At 40.5% G+C, this 21,113-nt stretch overlaps 2 protein-coding genes across 12 annotated transcripts in view; both read left to right on the top strand.

Annotated features, from left to right (window-relative positions):
* LOC100708763 (potassium voltage-gated channel subfamily KQT member 5) overlaps nucleotides 1-3,943 on the top strand; it is a 112,092-nt gene extending 108,149 nt beyond the window's left edge. For all 11 annotated transcript variants that reach the window (XM_025897533.1, XM_025897535.1, XM_025897534.1 and 8 more), the window contains one exon: nucleotides 13-3,943. In XM_025897533.1, the coding sequence (XP_025753318.1) occupies nucleotides 13-1,098 (1,086 nt within the window). In that variant the 3' untranslated portion in view covers nucleotides 1,099-3,943. The remainder of the gene's footprint in view (nucleotides 1-12) is intronic.
* A 310-nt stretch (nucleotides 3,944-4,253) lies between these two features.
* ddx43 (DEAD (Asp-Glu-Ala-Asp) box polypeptide 43) lies at nucleotides 4,254-18,640 on the top strand. The gene is made up of 17 exons (XM_019366545.2): nucleotides 4,254-4,639; nucleotides 4,832-4,887; nucleotides 6,515-6,632; nucleotides 7,951-8,118; nucleotides 8,455-8,536; nucleotides 9,914-10,073; nucleotides 13,496-13,614; nucleotides 13,778-13,888; nucleotides 13,978-14,119; nucleotides 14,798-14,898; nucleotides 15,225-15,312; nucleotides 17,071-17,198; nucleotides 17,331-17,440; nucleotides 17,614-17,752; nucleotides 17,832-17,919; nucleotides 18,107-18,268; nucleotides 18,380-18,640. The coding sequence occupies exons 1-16, from the start codon at nucleotides 4,333-4,335 to the stop codon at nucleotides 18,251-18,253; spliced, it is 2,064 nt and encodes a 687-aa protein (XP_019222090.1). The 5' UTR covers nucleotides 4,254-4,332; the 3' UTR covers nucleotides 18,254-18,268; nucleotides 18,380-18,640.
* The last annotated feature ends 2,473 nt before the right edge of the window (nucleotides 18,641-21,113 follow it).

Consider the following 21,113-nt stretch of genomic DNA (forward strand, 5'->3'; position numbering starts at 1 on the left):
TTTTGTGCCTAGGTAACTTCCATTGAATCAAAGTTGGACTCGTTGCTGGATATTTACCGCCAAGTCCTACAGAAAGGCCCCTCAGCACTCACCCTCTCCTCCCTCCCCCTCTTTGAGCTGGAGAACCAGCACCATAACTCGGACTACCCAACCTCAATCATTGGCAGGGATCTTCCCTCCCCTCAGGGAGGTGAGCCTGTTGGAAGCGGAGGAGACAACAGTGGCGGCATGCGTCGTTCTCTCAATCCCAACCCGAGAGGCTTACGGCTCATCCTGGCACCAGCTGATGACGATGCTCCTCCAGACTCAGCACCTCCATCCTATCCACCATCCACAGCCTCGCTCTCCCCATCACCTCTGCTGCCCCCTGATAGCCCTTATCCAACTTTGGTCACCACCAATGGTACCCCGAAAAAAGCACACTTCCCTGATCTGCCGCCCCCACCTTCCTCGACGGGGAATTTCACTCTTCAGCTCCCCCCTATGGTACACCCCTCTCACCTCCGATGCCCTGCTGACCCCATCTCAGATGATCTGACAGATGGAGTGGCAGTGGACGAGGAAAGCTCTGGCCCCTCTGTTGTTGTAGGATGCGGTATGGATTCTGACCAAGAAGCTGACAACCAGGCAGCCTTTGGCCAGGGAACGGTTCAGCTGCGGGAGAAGCCTAGCTTGAAATCTGAGGGGGTCTGGAGGAGGCACATGAGCCTTGAGGTGAAGCCCTTGCTGCTTCTCTCTTCGAGCCCAGATGGGAGGGCTTCAGACTGGGAAGGTGGTCTTGGGAAGTCGATCTCTGTGCAGAACCTCAGTCAACCTTTGACCAACCGTGCCCCTGGTCTCTCCTCTGCACTCAACAACAGCAGCAGCAGCAATGGTAGCGAACGCAGCAATGCCCATGATGATCTTAACAACTGGGATGATACAGAACTCTTTATTAGAGAGTGCAAACTACAAACATCAGAGGAACATTTTGACTTCCTGTCACAGGGACCTGGCAGCAGCACCTCAGACCTTTTAAAGACTGTGGAGGAGGCTGCACCTCACCCAAAAGGAAAGTCAGAGTTTCTCAGTCAGTCCTCACACATACAGCTGGCATAACTACACTTACTGACAGACACACATTTCCATACTGTATGTAAACACCACTGTGGGTGAAGCCACTTTTTAAAATATTTTTACAGGGCAGTAAACAGATTATGTTGCAAGTTTTACAAATAAATCCTTTCTATATGAACAATGTTTTGATATTTTGTCTAACACTTTTATTCCCAGTTGCATACACACTTTTCATAGGGTACTAAAATTACTACAGCCTATACAGTAAATGAATGTACACGTATGTATGCAAGTGGTCATACTCATGTAAGACAAAATATACAATCAATACACAAAAATGAAAATAATCTTGCTGGAAAAACAATATTTTGATTTTATACAAAAATGACCAAGCTTTTCATATTTACTATCATAAATTAAAGAAAAAGATGCTTAATTTGAAATGAAGAGGAATCATGGAAGGAATCCTAATTTTATTTCTAGATCCAGACTTGTTGGAAAAGCTGTAGATGCAAATCAAATAATGTGGCTCATTGTGAGAAAAAGTTACTGTCCAACAATTTTACATTTTTGCTGAGTCTGGCTCAGCCTGCAAACCCAATTTGGAGTCTAACTTTTCACTTTACAAATTAAAGGATAATGGAAGAAGAATGCTGAATAACTGTCTCACAGCCAGAACTACTTGCAAGGTACAGAGTAGCTTAAGCTCAAAGAAATCACTCTAACTCATTGGTCAGCTTCTACGCACGTGGTGAAACCAGCAATCACATGTACATGCACATCCACCGAACTCTTTCACACTCTGACAGTTGTGACCATTAACAATAACTACCAAGAACTCTAAGAAAGGCCAACTTGACAAAGAGCTGAGACTGACTAAGAACTTTTTTTTTCTTGGAAGAAGCAGAGAGTCACTCACTCTGCTAGTTCACTGTCTGTCTTTGGCAACTTAAAATGTCATCTTTTACTTACTGTATGCTTTCATACATATCACTACATGGACAGTTTGAAAAACAAAATAAAAATAAAGGAAATAAAGGGCGAGGCCTGGTGTGAGAGAAACAGCTGAAGTATAAAAACGTAAAGGTTGAACCAGGGTTGCATGTGTGCAGACTACAGAAATCTCGTTTTCTTCATTTCCTACAATTGCTGAAGTGTTTGTTAATGTTGATGTGGTTGGATGGTTGGTCTAATCTGTCAGGAAACTGTAACTAAATTTGAATGCAGCAGACCTAATGGGAAGAAATGTCCTATCAGCACTGACTTAAAACAAGTGTTGGAATTTTTCCCACTTGGTTTGGATAGTAGCCCAGTAAGTTGGATGCAGCTGTTTTGAATATTGAACTGTGGTAGACTTTTAAGTGGGCTTTCTCAGCCAAGCATGAAATGCTGCATGTCTAAGCTGTAATTCAAAAGTGCTCATGCATTTCCTGGTGACTCAGACCTTCATCTGCATGTCAAAATAATGTTTACTCCAAACTTTTAACAAAATGGTACGAACAAAGTCTGCCTACATGATCAATATTATCTGAACTAATTTGATAGAAGTTAAAACCTGTGTTGCTACTTATGTGGATAACCCACTTACTATTTTATGACAAAACTACAACATTTAAAGGCCATTTGTTGTGATCAAACTAGAAAAACCTCATTGATATTTTCTGTGACTTCTCTGATCAAGACTGATCTTAGATTGAGATTATATGTGGCTTATATAAGGACTCTTTTCACCAGGATGTTGGTACGCACTTCATCCTCACTCACCTCAGTCCTAATTAGAATATTTAACCATTCTGGGTTTTATTGTCACTATCTCGAAAATGACTAAAGTGGACCGTTTATATTATGGTACATTTAATCTTTAAGGAGATGTAGAGGCTTGTATGTTTTCAGTGTTAGAGTTTTGAAAAACTGGTGTCTTGAAAGTGTCTTAATAAACAGTGTTTGCATTGCTGCCTTTCTTTCTTTTAGATAGGTTGACTGGTGTTTAAATGAGAATTATGCACAAAAACTATGTCAGCCATCTTCATTTTTGTTAGTCATTTTGATTTGTTTTGTATGTTGTCACAGAAGTCTTAAAATGTATTGTTTGTGCTATTCGTGTCCTTTTATTCATCTTTTTTTTTCTGTTATATCCCCAGAGAGTTAAGTGCATTTCTTAGAAAATTAACATCCTGTAAAAGAATATAGCAAGTATTATCTTCTGACAAATGACAACTGCTAACACTTGTAGACTGATTTTAAAGTGTTTTGTAGCCCATGAAGAAGTTGTTCTGGTATGATAAAATATATTGTCATCATGAAAGCACAGTGTGTTTCTGTTGAGATTGACCTGGAAATGTGACATTGTAGTTTATGTTTATGTAATATTGACATAGGTTTGAGTTGTAGCTATTGATTGAGCTTTGTTAAAAATGAGAACAGGCCAAATCCATAAGTAACAATGAAGCAAGACACCAAACACAGATGGGACAACCTTAAAAACTGCAATTGTTGCCCTCCCCTCCCAAAGAAAACATGCATATTTTTGCTGTCTGTATATTGCTTGAGAATCCTTCTGTTATTTTTTTCTTCTTCACGGAGCTATAAAGGCCTAGTTTGCCTACAGACTATGCATATTGTATAGTTGAAGTCAAACTCCTGCTTTTCAGTTGGGCATCCAGTTCACTTAAGTTATGTCGCTTTGGTCACAGACTTTATATGGCTTTGATGGCTAATAATACCATTTCTGTATTGCTTGAACGATAATTTATTACACAACTGGCCTTAAAGCTTGATAATGTTAACTTTATTATTTCTTTGAAATTAATTTATTAAAGTGCACACTATGTTCTCTGGATGAGAAATGCAAAGAATTTTATTATTCATTAATAAAGTACAGGTTATCTGAACTTTTTTGCTTTTGTGTCTTTTTGGTGGAAATTCTTAATTTTATTTATTTGTTAATTAATAAGAAGACAAAAGAACATTGCGTTTTGAAACTAAGGAATCTATAACCTTCAACTCTCTAAACGGTAGGGTAATTAACAAATTGATATTTCTTTGGCATTTATTTACATTAAATTAAATTTATACACCTTTTTATCTGAAATTTCACAATTTTCTATACAATTTAAGCCACGTCTGATGTAAATTTATGAAAATTTACAAAAGTTTTAGAAAAACTAACTTTACAGAAAGGACGTTAACGCGGCGCCGTCCGCGGATTCACTGTTCGACCGTTAATTGCACTTACTGAAGTAGTGCGTAGGTAGCTGCTGGGTAGCCAAGCTTAAAATGTCTGATTGGGAGGATGAATACGACCAGGACGGAGTTGCTATCTACAAACCTGCTACAAAACCGGCTCCGGCCGATTGGAAATTTTCATGTAATGACCGTGAAAGGGAAAATGTTGTTTTCGGTGTGAAAAATGGAACCAAATTTGGAGCCCCAAGGGAGACGAGAGCTAATCGTAGCGGCCCGGGTCCCGAGGTCAACAAGTGGGGAGGTAGAGGCCCCGGACGACAGACAACGTTTAGCAAAGAAGAGTCTTCCCGGCCTCTGACTATCACAGTGGAAACTACTTCAATTGGAAGAGTAATAGGTACGTTGTCAGAGATTAAATTTACAGTAACAAGTCTTTCACAGTCTTAGCTAAACTGCATTTAGTTGTGTTGTTAGCGTTAGCTTAGATTTGATGGGGTCCCGTGAAGAAGCTATGTAGGTGATGAGGTTGGCCTATAACCCGGAGTTCCTGCAGGTTTAGACTCTAAAACACATTTTATTCTGTTAAAAGGTCGTGGAGGAGCCACAATTCGTGAACTTCAAGAGAGCTCTGGTGCAAGAATCAAGGCAAGTTGGTTGATGTTGTGTTAAACTAGTACAACAAATCATTTGGAAATCACAGTTTAGAAGTAAAAAAACAAAAACTGCTTGAACTTTTAATTTGTTTAGATATGGTTATTTAACTTGGACTTGATAATGCCCTGATGACAATAAACACTATTTAGAGCCTTGAATGGATTCTCATCAACTTATCTTTTCCCTTCACCCCCTTTCCACTCTGTCCTCTCCCCTTTTCCAATTCTTATGTATTTATTGTGTCACATTTGGGTTCTTGGGTGCTGGGAGCGGTGTTAGGGCAAACAATGCTGTGCCTGGACAACAATGCGTTTCCTCCTTCAGTCTTCGAGGGCAGCTATAGAAATTCCTTTGTGGTGCTAAATCAAACTCCCTTACTTCTAAAACTGAACACCCGAAGTAAGAAGGAACGCACACACTCAAAACTTGTGTAAAAATTGGACTAATCTCAGGTTTATCAGCCTATTCTGAACATGTTCACTAACAAGCTCATATTCGGCATAAGCTTGAGCAAAATGTCAGCATGCTCAGAGTGAACTGCTGAAATATAGATTTGTCAACCTTTTCCTGAGGTTTTCTTTAAATGGGGTTACCTGGCTTGGGGAAGGAACAAGAAGGCAGACTGAGGCATATTGTAGTTGCCAACTTCCACCTACCAGTTTATGTGTGGTGGGTCCATACCTGTAAAAGTCATACCTGTAAAATCCATTACAATCCAACAAAGTTCTGCCATAAATTGAGAAAACATGTACATTTTTTGTTTGTTTATTTTTAAATGTTAAAAAGAATGATAATTCTACTTTATTATTGAGGGTACAAGCCTAAACGATCTAGATTTCCATTGATAGTATCAGCTGATATTGGCTATTTACCAGTCTGTTGCTATCTGCATTCTGAAAACCAATAAATCAAAACATTTTAGAAAAGACAGGATAAATGCCCTTCAACCATGTTATCAGTGATGTTTCATAGTTTGTCCACTAGAGGGTACTGTGCATCTTCTCTGTTCTCTGTTGGCGATAATCAACAACCAGCTGATTCAAGGAGAGTGTAAAGAAGTAGATGAATGATTAAGTATTTTAGGGAAATATATCATGGCTCTGAAAGGGGGAAAGGGTATTTTAAATTGCCAATTATCAGTAAAATGGTCTTAAAAATTGTATTATGATCAGGGTGTAGTGTGTGTGTGTGTGTGTGTGTGTGTGTGTGTGTGTGTGTGTGGTGTTCAGAATTGCAATATATTTTAAAATGTTCTAAATATTTTGTCCCCCATGTGTATTTTCAAGTGTTAGAAACACTTATAATCTGACTGCATGAAGTTTAAAATGCCATCAAGCCATCAAAGTTGCTATCCAATGGTAACTTCTGGTACTGACTGTAAATGATAAAAGATATAATTTTTAGCTCTGTTTCTAAAAGGCTTGAACGCAAAATTTATTGAAAACTTATTGGGAAGATAAGTCAAAATGGTAGTATTTTTAGGACAAGAGCAAAAAGTTTAAAATCCTGCAGCCAAATTTACTAAAAATGTGAATATCAGAACTAATTCAGTGCACAGGCAAATATGTAAGACGTTATCCTTATGACCTCTTTGTTACTATTCTGTTTGTGTTTTCAGATAAACAAGGGAGGTTATGAAGGTGAGGTAGTCATTTTTGGGTCCACTGCAGCACAGCAGAAGGCCAAAGAGATGATCGAAGACCTGGTGGCAGAGGGCAACTCCCGATATTGTAATGGTGTGAAATTTATTTATTTTAATTTCTTTTCTTTTAGAAAACAATGACATTTTCAAAACGATTTTCCTTGGGATTCTTGGTTAATATTTTTTCCACTAACATTTTCTTTAATTCTCCAAAAGAGAATAATTTTTAGTACAAATACTATATAATATACATGTTTTATTGTAAATTAGAGCTATTTTAAGTTAATACAGTGGACAAGAATTTGTTTTGCTTTCTGTCTGACCCAACCTTTATATTTCTTAGATTAACATAAATCTAAATATCTCCTTCACAGCATTTAATTTCACCTTTATTTTGGTCATAGTGAGAATTGTACCCAGATAAGAAGCCTGTGTCAGTTGAAGCAGGATGTTTATACCTGAGCTTTTGTCCCAAAGATTGCTACATAAGGTTCTGACTTTTGCTGATACGCAGTTGTATCACATTTCATTACTGAACTTAATTCAATTCAGTTTTATTTATACAGCGCCAAATCACAACAACAGTCACCTAAAGGCGCTTTACATGTTGTAGACCCTACAATAATACATACAGAGAGAAACCCAAAAAATCATATGACCCCCTATGAGCAAGCACTTTGGTGACAGTGGGAAGGAACAACTCCCTTTTAACAGGAAGAAACCTCTGGCTTGACTCCAAGCTTCCTCACAGCATTACTGGAGGCCAAGTTAATGCCATCCAGAGTAAGAATCTGGTTAGATACCATATTTCTAAGATTTTCAGGGCGGAGCACAATAACCCCAGTTTTATCTGAATTTAGAAGCAGAAAATTATAGGCCACCCAGGTCTGTATGTCTTTAAGACATTCCTGCAGTTGAACTAATTGGTGTGTGTTATCTGGCTTCATGGATAAAATGTAAAGTGAAAATGTTTGCTATGTCTTCTGACGATACTGCCTAAGGAAATCATTTATAATGTAAACAGAATTGGTCCTAGCACTGAACCCTGTGGAACTCCATAATTAACCGTAGTGTGTGAGTCTTCATTTAGATGAACAAATTGGAGTCTGCTAGACCTGTAATACCTACAGCATGCTCTAATCGTTCTAATAGAATATTATGGTCGACAGTAACGAACGCTGCACTGAAGTCTAGCAGGACAAGCACAGAGATGAGTCCACTGTCAGAGGCCATAAGAAGATCATTTGTAACTTTCACTAAAGCGGTTTCTGTACTGAGATGGGCTCTGAAACCCGACTGAAACTTTTCAAATAAGCCAATCCTCTGCAGATGATCTGTTAACTGTTTGATATGAATGATATGAATTTTTGATTCTTAGTGAATGACTATGAAAATATGGATTTTCTTCTCAGGTTCTCGCAGAGGACAAGAGTATGAAGGAAGATGTGGGGGAGAAAAGAATGGTTCTGTCTGGTCTACTGCTGAATTGCAGGCTGCAAATGTTGTCCAGAACCGTCCATCCATAGACTGGGATGCCATCCGGGAGAACAAGGAGAAGTATAAGGAGCTGAAGTGGAAGGGTAAGTGATCATATTTGTCAAAAGGGCACATGACTTCCAATTCAAAACTATTTAGCTATTGATATAGCTTAATTTGGCATTATTGTAGGATAATGGATTAGAAATTAAAGCGTGCGCTAAAGTTAAAGACTTGTTTTTTTGGTGTTGGTGATGGAAATTGTGAACCCCATGCACATGTGCCATACCTATAAAATGGCTAAAATCTTGCAGTTTATTAATGCTAAGTTACCCTCAAATATGTGATGTTATAACACCAGCCAGATAATAAAACTTAAATTTGCAAATATAATTATCTAAAGCTATAAACTTATTTTGTGATATTTTTGCTTTATTCAGACATCCCACCCATAAAAAAGGAGTTTTACACTGAGGCACCGAGTGTGGCCATGCTTACAGCAGAGGAAGTTGGTGAATGGAGGTAAATCTTAGTGGTTCTTGGTCATATGTCCATGTACTTCCATATGACGGGGTTTTACATGTATAAACAAAATTTAAGCAGTTCAGAAAGGAAGATCTCTTCTGTGTTTTCAGTGATGTTATAACACCAGCCATAAAAGACTTAGGTTTCCATGCTGACAACAATACCTTAAGTTTGTGAATGTGATAACTCAAATTTATACCAGAAGTCTTTCTACTAAAATCTTGAGTATCTCAGTGACCAGGTCAGAGGGTTAGGTTTTCTGAAAATCTTATGAATGCCATAACTTGAGAACAAAGCTCATTTCTGCTGCTTGCATCCGTGATCTCGTTCTTTTGGTCAATACCCAGAGCTCATGACCATAGGTGAGGGTAGGTAGAGTAGATCGAGCAGTAAATCGAAAGGCCAAAGGAATTTGCAAAGAAAATCGTCTGGACTTCTTTGAGTTGCTTGAAAAAAGCAACTCAAAGAAGTCCAGACGCTTTTCTTTGCAAATTCCTTTGACTACGATGACCTGGATGACTGAGAACCTTCACAGACATACAGTAAATCGAGAGCTTTGCATTTATGCTTAGGTTTCTCTTCATCGTAACAGACAGCATTTGCATCACTGAAGCCATCTGGTCAGCACCAATCCCTCTGTTGATCCCCTGCTGCGCTCACTCATGAGCAAGGCCCCGAGATGAACAGATCTGTGGCATTTCTCAACAACAATGCTCCGCCTGGTGGCAGGTGGCTCCATAAAATTTAAGACTCAACAATTTACCAGCATTTGGGCATCAATTAAAATGTTGACAATTACATTAAATGACTAGTATGTCTGGTACCCACTGGTGACATTAGCAACAATTAGTTGACTACTCGCGCACATCCCAAGTTCAAATACAGACGGACAGTCTCAAAGTGGTTGGATTTTTCATCCAAAAACTGCTGTAACATTACTTTTGTTGGACTGTTTTTCCTCAGCAAGAAGGGTATGTGGTGCGTTTATCTAAATAACTACTTTTTAGAACTCTGCTCTCTGGCTTTATGGGTTGTGCCTGTGATCATTCTCTTTCTAAAGTCTGCCCTTGATTGAGTGGAGTCTGACTGTCTTGGTGTTTTTATATTTGGTACATTTTGAATTTGGAGCACCTTCCCCTTAATGTCTGTGCTTTTATTTTTGTATGTGCTTTTTATCTAATGGCATAAATTTGACACTGACAATTGATCACCTTTTAGAAAGAGGATGGAAAAAAATACACAGTTATTAAATTTATTGTAATGTTTCTGATATTTAACCTGGAACCAAACACACGGTATTCATCTGCGTTTAGCATGGTACTTGGTACTTTAGCTTTGAATCTGTTTTCATGTTTGTTTACACCTTTTCCTCAGGAAGGAGAACAACAATATCTTTGTGGATGACCTGAACGAGGAAGAAGAGAAACGGCAAATTCCCAATCCCTGTCGCACATTTCTTGAGGCCTTTGAGCGTTATCCAGAGATCATGGAAAACATTGACCGGGTTGGCTTCACCAAACCAACCCCCATCCAGGTATGATCGTGGCACCATAGCAGTTTTTGTCAGCCATAGTTTAATTTAAACTTAGTTGTAATGATAAATATTTTGAATGTGCCAAATAAGATGAATCTGAATCAGCACAAATCTGTCTGTTGGAACTCTCAGATGTGTGTAAAACCAAATATTTTAGTTTGTTTTATGTGTAAAATATTTCTTTGTAAACCAGGGAGATTCTTTACCTTGTATGTTGTGTAAATATGTTGTAGGTGGGTTTGGGAACAAAAACTTTCAAATCTGTTCGTGTGTGTGTTGCAATGACAGATGCGCCTGTAGTGACCCGCCCTGTTTCTGCTGTGGGCAAATCCAGTGTTTGACTTCAGTGTCAGCTTTAACAGGAACTCACCCTATTTTATTATAAATTCTTGGAACTGAGCCAGTAACTGTTGTAGTCTTCCCAAGAAGCAGAACTGAAAATCGGTTGTAGGTGGCATCGTGTGGTTTTCTTTTTGTTGTGTTTTTTTTGTTTTGTTTTTTTTTTTTAAAGAAAAGGGAGGAAAAAACCCCCTAATTGCATTATTTCTCTCCGCACACACACAATACCGCTTTCATTGAGTTCCTTGATCTAATCTTTTCATTTTTAAAGGTTTTCACTGTGTTAAACGTAATTCTAAGTTTTACTTCCAGTTTCTCACTAACTGAAGTTGCTATATAATAGGGCTGCCACGATTAGTCAACTATCAAAATCGTTGACAACTAATTTAATAGTCGATGCATCGTTTGAAGCTTTCTAAGATCCTGAAAGACGCTGGAATAAGTAAATGGTAAATGGCCTGTATTTGTATAGCGCTTTACTTAGTCCCTAAGGACCCCAAAGCGCTTTACACTACATTCAGTCGTTCACCCATTCACACACATATTCACACACTGGTGATGGCAAGCTACATTGTAGCCACAGCTGCCCTGGGGCGCACTGACAGAGGCAAGGATGCCAGACACTGGCGCCACTGGGCCCTCTGACCACCACCAGTAGGCAACGGGTGAAGTGTCTTGCCCAAGGACACAACGACCGAGACTGTCCGAGCCGAACTGCCAACTCTTGAGCCACGATCGTCCCAGTAGGATAGTAGGATTTAAGAGTGTAATAACGGACTGAAACAGAAGATGGCAGCAATACATGTACAAGGATGGCAGCTGACCCTAAACTCTGAAGAAGAAGAAGCAGTCTTCGGTATTGTAGCGGTGTCCAAATTCAGGGGCTGCATCCTTCGTAGGCCACATTAAAAGGCCGATTACGTGACAGCGATGCGGCGAAGGCTGTCCAAATTCAAAGACTCCGACAAATGCTGCTGACAAATGCGTCCTACTTTTCCCCAGATTTGAAAGACGGGTCGGGTGTATCCTTTGTGGCCCAGCCTATCCCAGAATTAATAACGCAGCTCAGCCAATTCCAGTTTCCAGCAATGGCGGCAGCTACTGGGTTTTAATATTACTCTTTCTGCGTCACAAAATAAACTTAAGATATTTTCAGGCGAGAATGTAGTTGTGTAAACTTCAAATGTCTGTTCAATCTATCAAGACATCGCATATTTGCAAAAGTCCTCCGACATTTTCGGAGACAAGCTGACCGGGAGGTCAAGGCTCACTAGAGCCGGCAAGAACAACGAACTCCCGGCACATCGTTTTCAGACCCCCGCGGTCTTTCGCTACTCAGCTTAAACATGATATATAAGTCACTCGGATAACTTAAAAATGAGTAAATCGGTTTGGCTCAGATTAAAGTTATAGTTTTCACACAGCTGAATAAACGTCAAACAGACAACTGATTAAACAGAAGTGTGAGATGTTAGAGATTTTACTTCAGTGTACTGTTATATTTGAGGGAGCAAGGAGCAGAGGACTGAGTTTATTGAACTCCACTGAAACAATCTGCAATTTCATTAAAAGTTTAATAAACTATCATCTTGTCTTTGCTTTTAGTTAGCGCATACCCTAAACACTTCAAGCTGTATGCTAATGATAGTTATATAAGAGCTGATGTATGCTGGTGCAATAAGCTCAACGTTTTATGTCCAGTCGATTATCAAAATAATCGTTTGTGGCAGCCGTACTATATAAGCACACTGATTCCCCCACCCCAGCCCCACGCTACACACAAATAGTTTAGTAAATCATTCTCTTTTTGTCAGAAATGTTTAGCTTGTTGTTTCAAGGTCACAAATATCTTTAATTTTAAGTTAAATCTGCATTTGTAAAATCAACCAGTGGTGACTAGAGAATTCCGTGTAGGAGGTTACTTGTTTTGGAACACACAATATTTAGATTTTTAATCAAAATGTAAAGAAACGATTCAAAGTAAACCTAAATAATGAGAGGTTTTGACATTACCCTGCGTCTCACATGCCTGAAGCATCCTTCAGTGCCTGTGCATTTACTGTATGATAAGATAAGACTTTAATGATCCCACCATGGGGAAATTTGTGTATTACTACAGCTTGGGTACATGTAACAGAACAAAAGCAACAAAGAGTATACCAAGATAAAATAAGCAAAATGTAATTACAATGAGCTCTGTCATGCTGGATTTCATTTTTATTACATCGAAAGATGTACAGAATGGAAACAAGCAAGTAGCTGGGATGGCAGCAGAAATAGAGAGCAAGCCACTGAGCCAGTAACCGTTTAATAAAAGGATAAACACAGACCGCACTAGAGACTGATTTCGTTATCTGTTCTCATCCCACCACAGGTGATTCAGTTTAATTTTATTTACAGTATCAAGGTAAAGTCCTTGCAGTGGCACAGACAGAAACTCAATCTTACCCTACGAGTAAGCACTGGGCAAAATGAGCTATGAATAATTTTATTTACAGTAATTAAACATTTCCCGCCCTTCACACTGAACCTACGCCATAGAAGCCTGGGGTACTTTCTTTTCATACTTTGGTCACATCAGAATTCATGATGGTATGCTGCATAGGGAAATGAAACGCCTTCTCTCTTTCAAAGTTTAACTTTCATTTCTAGATTTAACTTTCATTTCACAGTAGGAATCTGGTCAGATTGAAAGCAATATTATAGGTAGTGGAACAACCAGTTCTGTACAGTGAATCACTATTTATAGCTCCACACTGTACAACAATGTAAGTACAAGCCTGCTGACATGATGTTGCAGTTTTTGGAGTTTTTTTCAGTTGCAGAATAAACAGTTTCTGTCTCTTCAACAGGAGGTTTCTAACATTCGACTAACCTAAACATACATTTTAAAACGTATAATTTTTTTTTAGATATCATAAAAAATGTTGTTTTTGTTCTTGCATACTCTCCATATAAAAGATTTTGGGTAATCTATATTTATTTATTTAATTTCTCACATGCTAACATTAAAGTTAGTAAGTCTTATACCAGATGTGGGGTTATATATGATGATGACTTTTTAAAATATAGTTTTTCTTCAGTCTCAAGCGTGGCCAGTGCTACTGAGTGGCGAGGACCTGATAGCCATCGCTCAGACTGGAACAGGGAAAACACTGGCCTACCTGCTGCCGGGGTTCATCCACATGGATGGGCAGCCTGTGTAAGTGTAGAAAAACCTTATTTTTAGCACAATCTGAGTGTAACTGGCGCCACATTCTCTAATAATAGATAGCGCTGTTTTGTTCAATTCCTTTCAGAAGAGGATACCTACAATAATTTTGTTCTTCCTCTATTAAATCTTTATCTTTTTGTCCTTTGAGTAGACCTAGAGCTGAGCGGGATGGTCCAGGCATGTTAGTGCTAACTCCTACTAGAGAGCTGGCCTTGCAGATTGAAGCAGAGTGCAACAAGTACCGCTATAAGGGTTACAAAAGGTCATAAGTCACTAAAAATAAATTAAAATCAATGATCATGTGATGTGGAGAGGGCATGATAATGACTGTTCCTTCTGCATCTCTCTCAGTATCTGTATCTATGGTGGAGGTGATAGGAGGGGCCAGATCAACCTGGTGAAGGATGGCGTGGACATCGTGATTGCTACACCAGGCCGCCTCAATGACCTACAGATGAATGAGCTCATCAACCTCCGCTCCATCACCTACTTGGTCAGCTCTTTATGTCTATGCATGTTTGCTTTCCTCAAAGCTTGTGTTGGTCCACTGTGTAGAAAAAAAAGCCCATGAAGGTGTTCTTGTAGCATTTGACAGGAAACCTGATTAAATGCGTAAACAATAGGTGTAGCAATATCTGCTCACTTAACCCTGTTGGTCATAACAAGGATCCACATCTAAAACTAAATCTAAAATTACCAATAAAAATCCTTCATTGATCTATTGTGCAGTTTACATGTGTTTTTAGCTTTTCTAATCTGCAGCCAGTGAAAGGATTATCAAATTAAGAAGAAGGTAACATCAGAGCTGTCTGTATGCAGATAAACTGTTGATTGTGAAATTTGATTGATTTCTCATAAACTTAAAGTATCCCTTTCTAGTAGACATACTTGCACATAGAATGGATGGATTTATATTATAATGTATAAATTGCTACTAATTTGTGCCGTAGTCTTATAGATTAAACTAGCAGTGTACACCATAATCAACCAGGCTTTTTTTGGGCCCGGAAAATTATACTTGTATACTTGAGGCTTGTAAACATGTGATCTACTGGCTGCTGACACGTGGTGCATAGTAGGTGGGTTTTATTTTGTATATTTGGCGTACTCGTGTTGTGTGTGTGTGGTGAAAACGAGATGCACTGTCTTTAGTAACTACTCTTTTAAAAAGGTGCTGGACGAGGCTGACCGTATGTTAGATATGGGCTTTGAACCCCAAATTATGAAGATTCTTCTGGACATCCGTCCAGATCGACAGACTGTCATGACCAGGTATAAACAATTTGCCATCACTTAATGATGAAACTGACCACATGAACACACGACACATCCAATTCAGGAACAAGAGCATTTAAATGGTTGACTTTAAACATGAAAATCATCGTTCATCCATTTTAGCAAATACACCACAATAAATGTAATCTATTGATAAACACTTGGAATATGACTGTACGGTGAATTTATAAAAGTAAATAATGGCATAATTCACACTGAATGTTACCTTATTTCTTACAGAAGTGTTTCAGAGTTGTAGAATATAATGTGCAGTGTATGGAAATCAAAACGACCTTCTATGCCCGTTATTTCTCATGTTTCAGTGCAACTTGGCCCACAGGTGTGAGACGACTGGCCAAATCCTACCTAAAGAATCCCATGATGGTTTATGTGGGCACCCTGGACTTGGCTGTAAGTAGAAATGAATCCAATCAGTGATTTAAATGTCTTTACAATTTTTTTTTTTTTTTTATGTTGTATTACTTTGATCAAGTTGGTTGCGGGAGTATGGGGTGTCTGGCCCATTGCTACGGGCCATTCGATCCCTGTACAACCGTTCCCGGTGGGTGATGGGCTCCACCAGGGCTGCCCTTTGTCACCGGTTCTGTTCATAATTTTTATGGACAGGATTTCTAAGCGCAGCCAAGTGGCGGAGGGCTTTCGCTCCGGTGGCCTCAGAATCTCATCTCTGCTTTTTGCGGATGATGTGGTTCTGTTGGCTTCATCAGGTGAAGGCCTCCAGCTCGCACTGGAACGGTTCGCAGCCGAGTGTGAAGCAGCGGGAATGAGGATCAGCACCTCCAAATCTGAGGCCATGGTTCTCAGCCGGAAAAGGGTGGAGTGCCCACTCCGGGTCGGGGATGAGTTCCTGCCCCAAGTGGAGGAGTTCAAGTATCTCGGGGTCTTGTTCGCGAGTGATGGGAGAAGGGAGCCGGAGATCGACAGACGGATTGGTGCTGCGGCTGCAGTGATGCGGACGCTGCACCGGTCCGTCGTGGTGAAGAGGGAGCTGAGTGTAAAAGCGAAGCTCTCAATTTACCGGTCGATCTACGTCCCTACCCTCACCTATGGCCACGAGCTGTGGGTAGTGACCGAAAGAACGAGATCGCGGATACAAGCGGCAGAAATGAGCTTCCTCCGAAGGGTGGCTGGCCTCTCCCTTAGAGATGGGGTGAGAAGTTCGGCCATCCGGGAGGGGCTCAGAGTAGAGCCACTGCTCCTCCACGTCGAAAGGAGCCAGTTGAGGTGGTTCGGGCATCTGACAAGGATGCCTCCTGGGCGCCTCCTGGGTGAGGTGTTCCGGGCATGTCCCACCGGGAGGAGGCCCCGGGGCAGACCCAGGACACCCTGGAGAGATTATATCTCTCGGCTGGCCTTGGTGTTCCCCCGGATAAGCTGGAGGAGGTGGCTGGGGAGAGGGAGGTCTGGGCTTCTCTGCTTAGGCTGCTGCCCCCGCGACCCGGCCTCGGATAAAGCGGATGAAGATGGATGGATGGATGGAAGTTGGTCAAGCACAAGTTTATTTATATGGCACATTTACAACAGCTCATGCTGCACAAAGTGCTTTACAAACTAAAATGCAATTGAAATAAGTAAAATGCACAACAATGATGAAATAAAAATATAAAAGAGAATAATACAAGACAATACAAACAACTAAAACAACAATGACTAAGGCTGTTAAAACAAAATGTTTGGGTCAACGTGCGCTAAAGGCAGTCCATAAAAATATATCCTCAGTAAAGATTTACAATGTTCCAGGGTTTGTGCAGCTCTAATATTTAGAGGCAGACTATTCCAGAGACTGGGACCTACCACGGAGAAGCCTCTGTTGCCACGAGATTTAAGTTTAGACTGTGGAATGGTTAACATCAGTTTTGAACTGGACCTCATGGTTCTTTCTGGAGTATAAATAAATACAGCTCAGATAGGTAAGAAGGATGAATTAACAACATTAAAACTACTGTATTTCACATGGTCGTTTAGTGACTTAAAAACTAAAAGTAAAATTTTAGCTGGGTACTGGAGAGATGGTTTCTGTCTGACTTGTGCATGTCTGACAGTTTGTTCATTTATTCTTGGCAGACATGTTATTTACTTTAAAGTTCTAAATAGTCTATGCCCGTTTGGATTCTGTTTACATGCTTCCTGTGTTTCTATTCTTTTCAGGCTGTTAACACGGTGCAGCAAACGGTGCTGATTGTTCGCGAAGAGGAGAAAAAGTCGTATCTGTTTGACTTCATCAGAAACATGCAACCAGAGGAAAAAGTAATCATCTTTGTTGGCAAGAAGCTTGCGTAAGTGCGGAGTTGGTTCATAGTTGTGGCTGTTCACCACTGTTACAGTTGGATAAACACACATCAGCATTGGTACCCACTTTAATCGTGTGTCCTTTGTGTTTGCTCGTTTCCATTTTTGTTCAACATCAGAGTTGATGACCTGTCCAGCGATATGTGCCTTCAAGGTTTGGCTGTGCAGAGTCTCCATGGTGACCGTGAACAGTGTGACCGTGAAGAAGCTCTCAAGGACTTTAAAAACGGTATTTAACGTGAAGGGAAAAGTGCTTTGAAAAATAGTCTGCATGGCACTAGCAGAGAAAATGGAAACGCATTTTTGTGTGTAGCTGGTGGTTTTATTTTAAACTAAAGACTACCACAAGTAAAGGCTGTTGGATTGAAGTTATCACAGAATAAGTGTTGTATCTTTTCCCAGGTCGAGTTCGTATCCTCGTGGCCACAGATTTGGCATCTCGAGGGTTGGATGTCCATGACGTAACACACGTCTTCAACTTTGACTTCCCACGTAACATCGAGGAATATGTTCATCGTGTAGGTCGCACTGGCAGAGCAGGGTAAGAGTGTGTGCATGCAGTGTTTACTGCCAGGCTGTGCTTGTGCTAGCTTGTGATGTTGATGCATGTTTTGTTTCAGACGTTCAGGTGCTGCTGTGACCCTGGTGACAAGAGAGAACTGGAGAATGGCACCTGAGCTAATTCCCATCATGGAGCGAGCAGGACAGGTTGGCAAAAACATATTTTGCGTTGACATAAATACACTTTTGATTGAATAGACTTTTTATTCAAAATGTAACATAATTCCTGAGAATTCTGTGCATGTGTACTTATATTATAATACAGCTGACAAACAGTCTTTAATACAAAATAATTACAAGTATATAATCATAAATAAAATGAATCCTTTTGCAGGATATCCCAGAGGAGCTGTTGCTTATGGCAGAAAGGTATCAAAAGCACAAGAAAGAGAAGGAAATGTCCAATCCAAGGGGAGGACAGGGGCGAGGAGGAGGGAGAAGAAGTGGTGGAACAGACCGTGGCCAAAACTGGGGGTTCTAATACAGAGCTGTCCATGTAAGTTTTCCCGCCATTCTCCTCCACCTTACTCTGACAGGAATTAACAGTCAAATTACTGTATTTCACATGGTTATGAGAATGTTCATTTTCTTGCCCTTTTCTCCACAGGCTGGAGCAAGGTCTCAATCTACCTGTGTTATTTCTTTTTAATGTGCATTTCAGTTCTTTATTTTCTGTTATTGAAAGGTTTGTGTGCTGGATTATATCTATGATCATTTGGTGGCAACTTGCACCTAATTGTTTTCTTGTCTTAAAAGAATTTAAAATGCACATTTTTCTCTGCCATAAACTTATTAGTCTGTTATCATTCAGAATATTTTGTGTTATCTCTTGGTTGTGGAAAGCTTAATAAATTATCTTAAAAAGAAATGACATGTTGTGCATTAATTATTGGCTTGTTCCTTTAAAAATTAACCATAGAATTGTGGTAATAAGTGAATCTACTTTCTCAATTGCCTATATTATTGGTCAAAAATTACATGGACACTGTTGGGGGTAAAGGCTTATAATTTGGGGGGCAAATAATAATATCATGCGTTAAGCTCAACAGCTTGTCTGCATTAAGTGCTCAAGATGTTTAGTCTGCTGACCACATCAGTTTACTTGGAGATCTGATTCAAAAGAAAATCTTTTTTTTTTTTTTCTTTTTTTTTTTAACCTGTCCCGTTTGGTTCTTTTGCCATCAGAATTATTGTCTAAAGGCGAAGAAAGATGCCCAACGGATTTACTTTACCAAATGGACCATCCCAGCCTTGCCGTAATGGTCCATTTGATTCACCTTTTATTGTTTATTTTATTTTCACTTGCTGAATATGGGACAGACTTGACTGGGGGAAGGAAAGGGGAGAAAGAAAGAGGGAAAGAAAAACAGCGGGGAAGAGGGACGGGGGAAAAAGGGCCAAAAACCAACAGAATAAGCAGACAAAAAATACATATCGATCACCTGGATCACCTGTTGAGAAAGAAAGAAGAAAGCAAGCAGAAGAAAACGAGAGTAATAAAATCATCACAATGATCTATGGGAATATGACAGTAAATACTAAATATTAAACATTATTGTGCAGCACGTAAGATCGACAGCGCACAGTGTGCTTTGAGGTAGGAGCCAAAAAGGGTGTAGTTTGTGTGTGTGATCACCCGTGTGTACACCCGTGAGCATGGACGCGCTTGTTTTTTTTTTGTTTTTTTTAAAGGTTCCTTCATGTAATGATCGGCTAGAGGGTGTGGGGGGCCACTGCCCCGTCCTCCAGGGCATGAAGCAGGTATGGAGGAGATCCAGGCTCCAGACATCCAGAGGCGCCCAGAACACAAGAGACCAAGGAAGACCAACAGAGGGGCAGCCGCGTCACTATCCCAGAAAGAGCTGAGGAGAGTCCCAGATGAGGGGTCACTCAGCAGCTGCGGAGCAGAAGCCAGGGGGGTTGCAGTGACGTGCCCGTGAGCTCCGCCGTCAGCCAGCTGTGCCTGAGTGACCGAGCTCCAGGCCGAGAGGCCGAGGGCACCCCGCCTCCGAAGTGGCCCGAGCGAGCCCCAGGCTCCAGGCCCCAATAAGCAGCCGCCAAGGAGTGAGCCGGTGTGTACCTGGGCGCCCACCCCCGGACACACAGAACCACCAACGCACCGATGTCTGAGGGCGTCCGCCACCGGCAGGGGAAGTGGTGGGGGGAGATAGGCCTCCAAACCTTGGAGGGCCTGAGATGTCCCCAGAGAGGTGGCGTCTGATACCCAACCTGACATATAGACACAGACATACAGGCACACACAGATGCAAACATCCATTCCCACCCTCATGCTCTCATAAGCAATTATTCCACACTCAACCAATGTGGAGACAGACATAAAGAGACGCTGTACACACAATCACTCTCCCCAAGCATACTCTAAGAACCGGGTCTGGGTACCCTTGCCCCTGGAGGGGGAAACTGCACCCAGACCCAGGTGGTGTTACCCTTTTCCCTGCGGTGGGGAGAAGCAGACCGCCCCGACTCCGTAGCAGCAGGGAGGCCCCACATTCCAGACCCCAGTCGGACGGCCAACTCCTCCTCCCAGCCCCCCCGCTCCATCAGGAGATCTGATTCAGAAGAAAATCTAAGCACAAACACTGCTGTTCATTCCTATAAAAATGTGTATTTCAAAACTTAATGAGTCAGATGTATTATGTGAGTCTGACAGCTAAATCTAAAATTGAAGTGCAAAAACAGCCTGTCAGCACTTGTTATAAGCAAGCTGAAAAATTGTGCGTTTATTGTCCTCAATCACTACTTTTTTTTCTGCCCTGTGAGCAGACTTTGGTTTCCTGCTTACATTTCTTCAGTCAGTGTAAAATTCTGTTATGAATTCTGATATTATTTTTCAGTCTCATCTGAAATGAGTGGAAACAAGTATATGCCGAATTCTGCTTTGCTTTGCAGATTGTGTTGGCTGTTGCATGAGTTGCTGTTTTGTGTATGGATGCTGACTATCTCAGCCCCAGTTAACCCTTTAAGACCTACCGTAGAACCAAGTCCGCCAGAGCTTATCTTTATATTTTTACATGCCGTAGTGCCATTTTTGGGAGCATTTCAAGTTGCTATACATCAATACAACCATTATGGCCTAAATTTTAATAACATGTATGCATTTAGTCCAGAGTAACTACATAAATTGCAAAAAAGTGCAATAAACTACCAAAAAATTGAAAATCGTTTTTGTTTTTACATAAATTTCTTTAACTAGAAATATGAGGTTTATACCTCAAAACTGTAAATACAAAAAAGTTGCACAAAAAAGTTTTCCACCACAGGAAATTTATTTTGAGTGTCTTCATAGTTTTATTCTTGAGATACACCAATTATTATGTACT

Source organism: Oreochromis niloticus, linkage group LG13 (genome assembly GCF_001858045.2).
Source record: "Oreochromis niloticus isolate F11D_XX linkage group LG13, O_niloticus_UMD_NMBU, whole genome shotgun sequence".
Lineage (NCBI taxonomy): Eukaryota > Metazoa > Chordata > Actinopteri > Cichliformes > Cichlidae > Oreochromis > Oreochromis niloticus.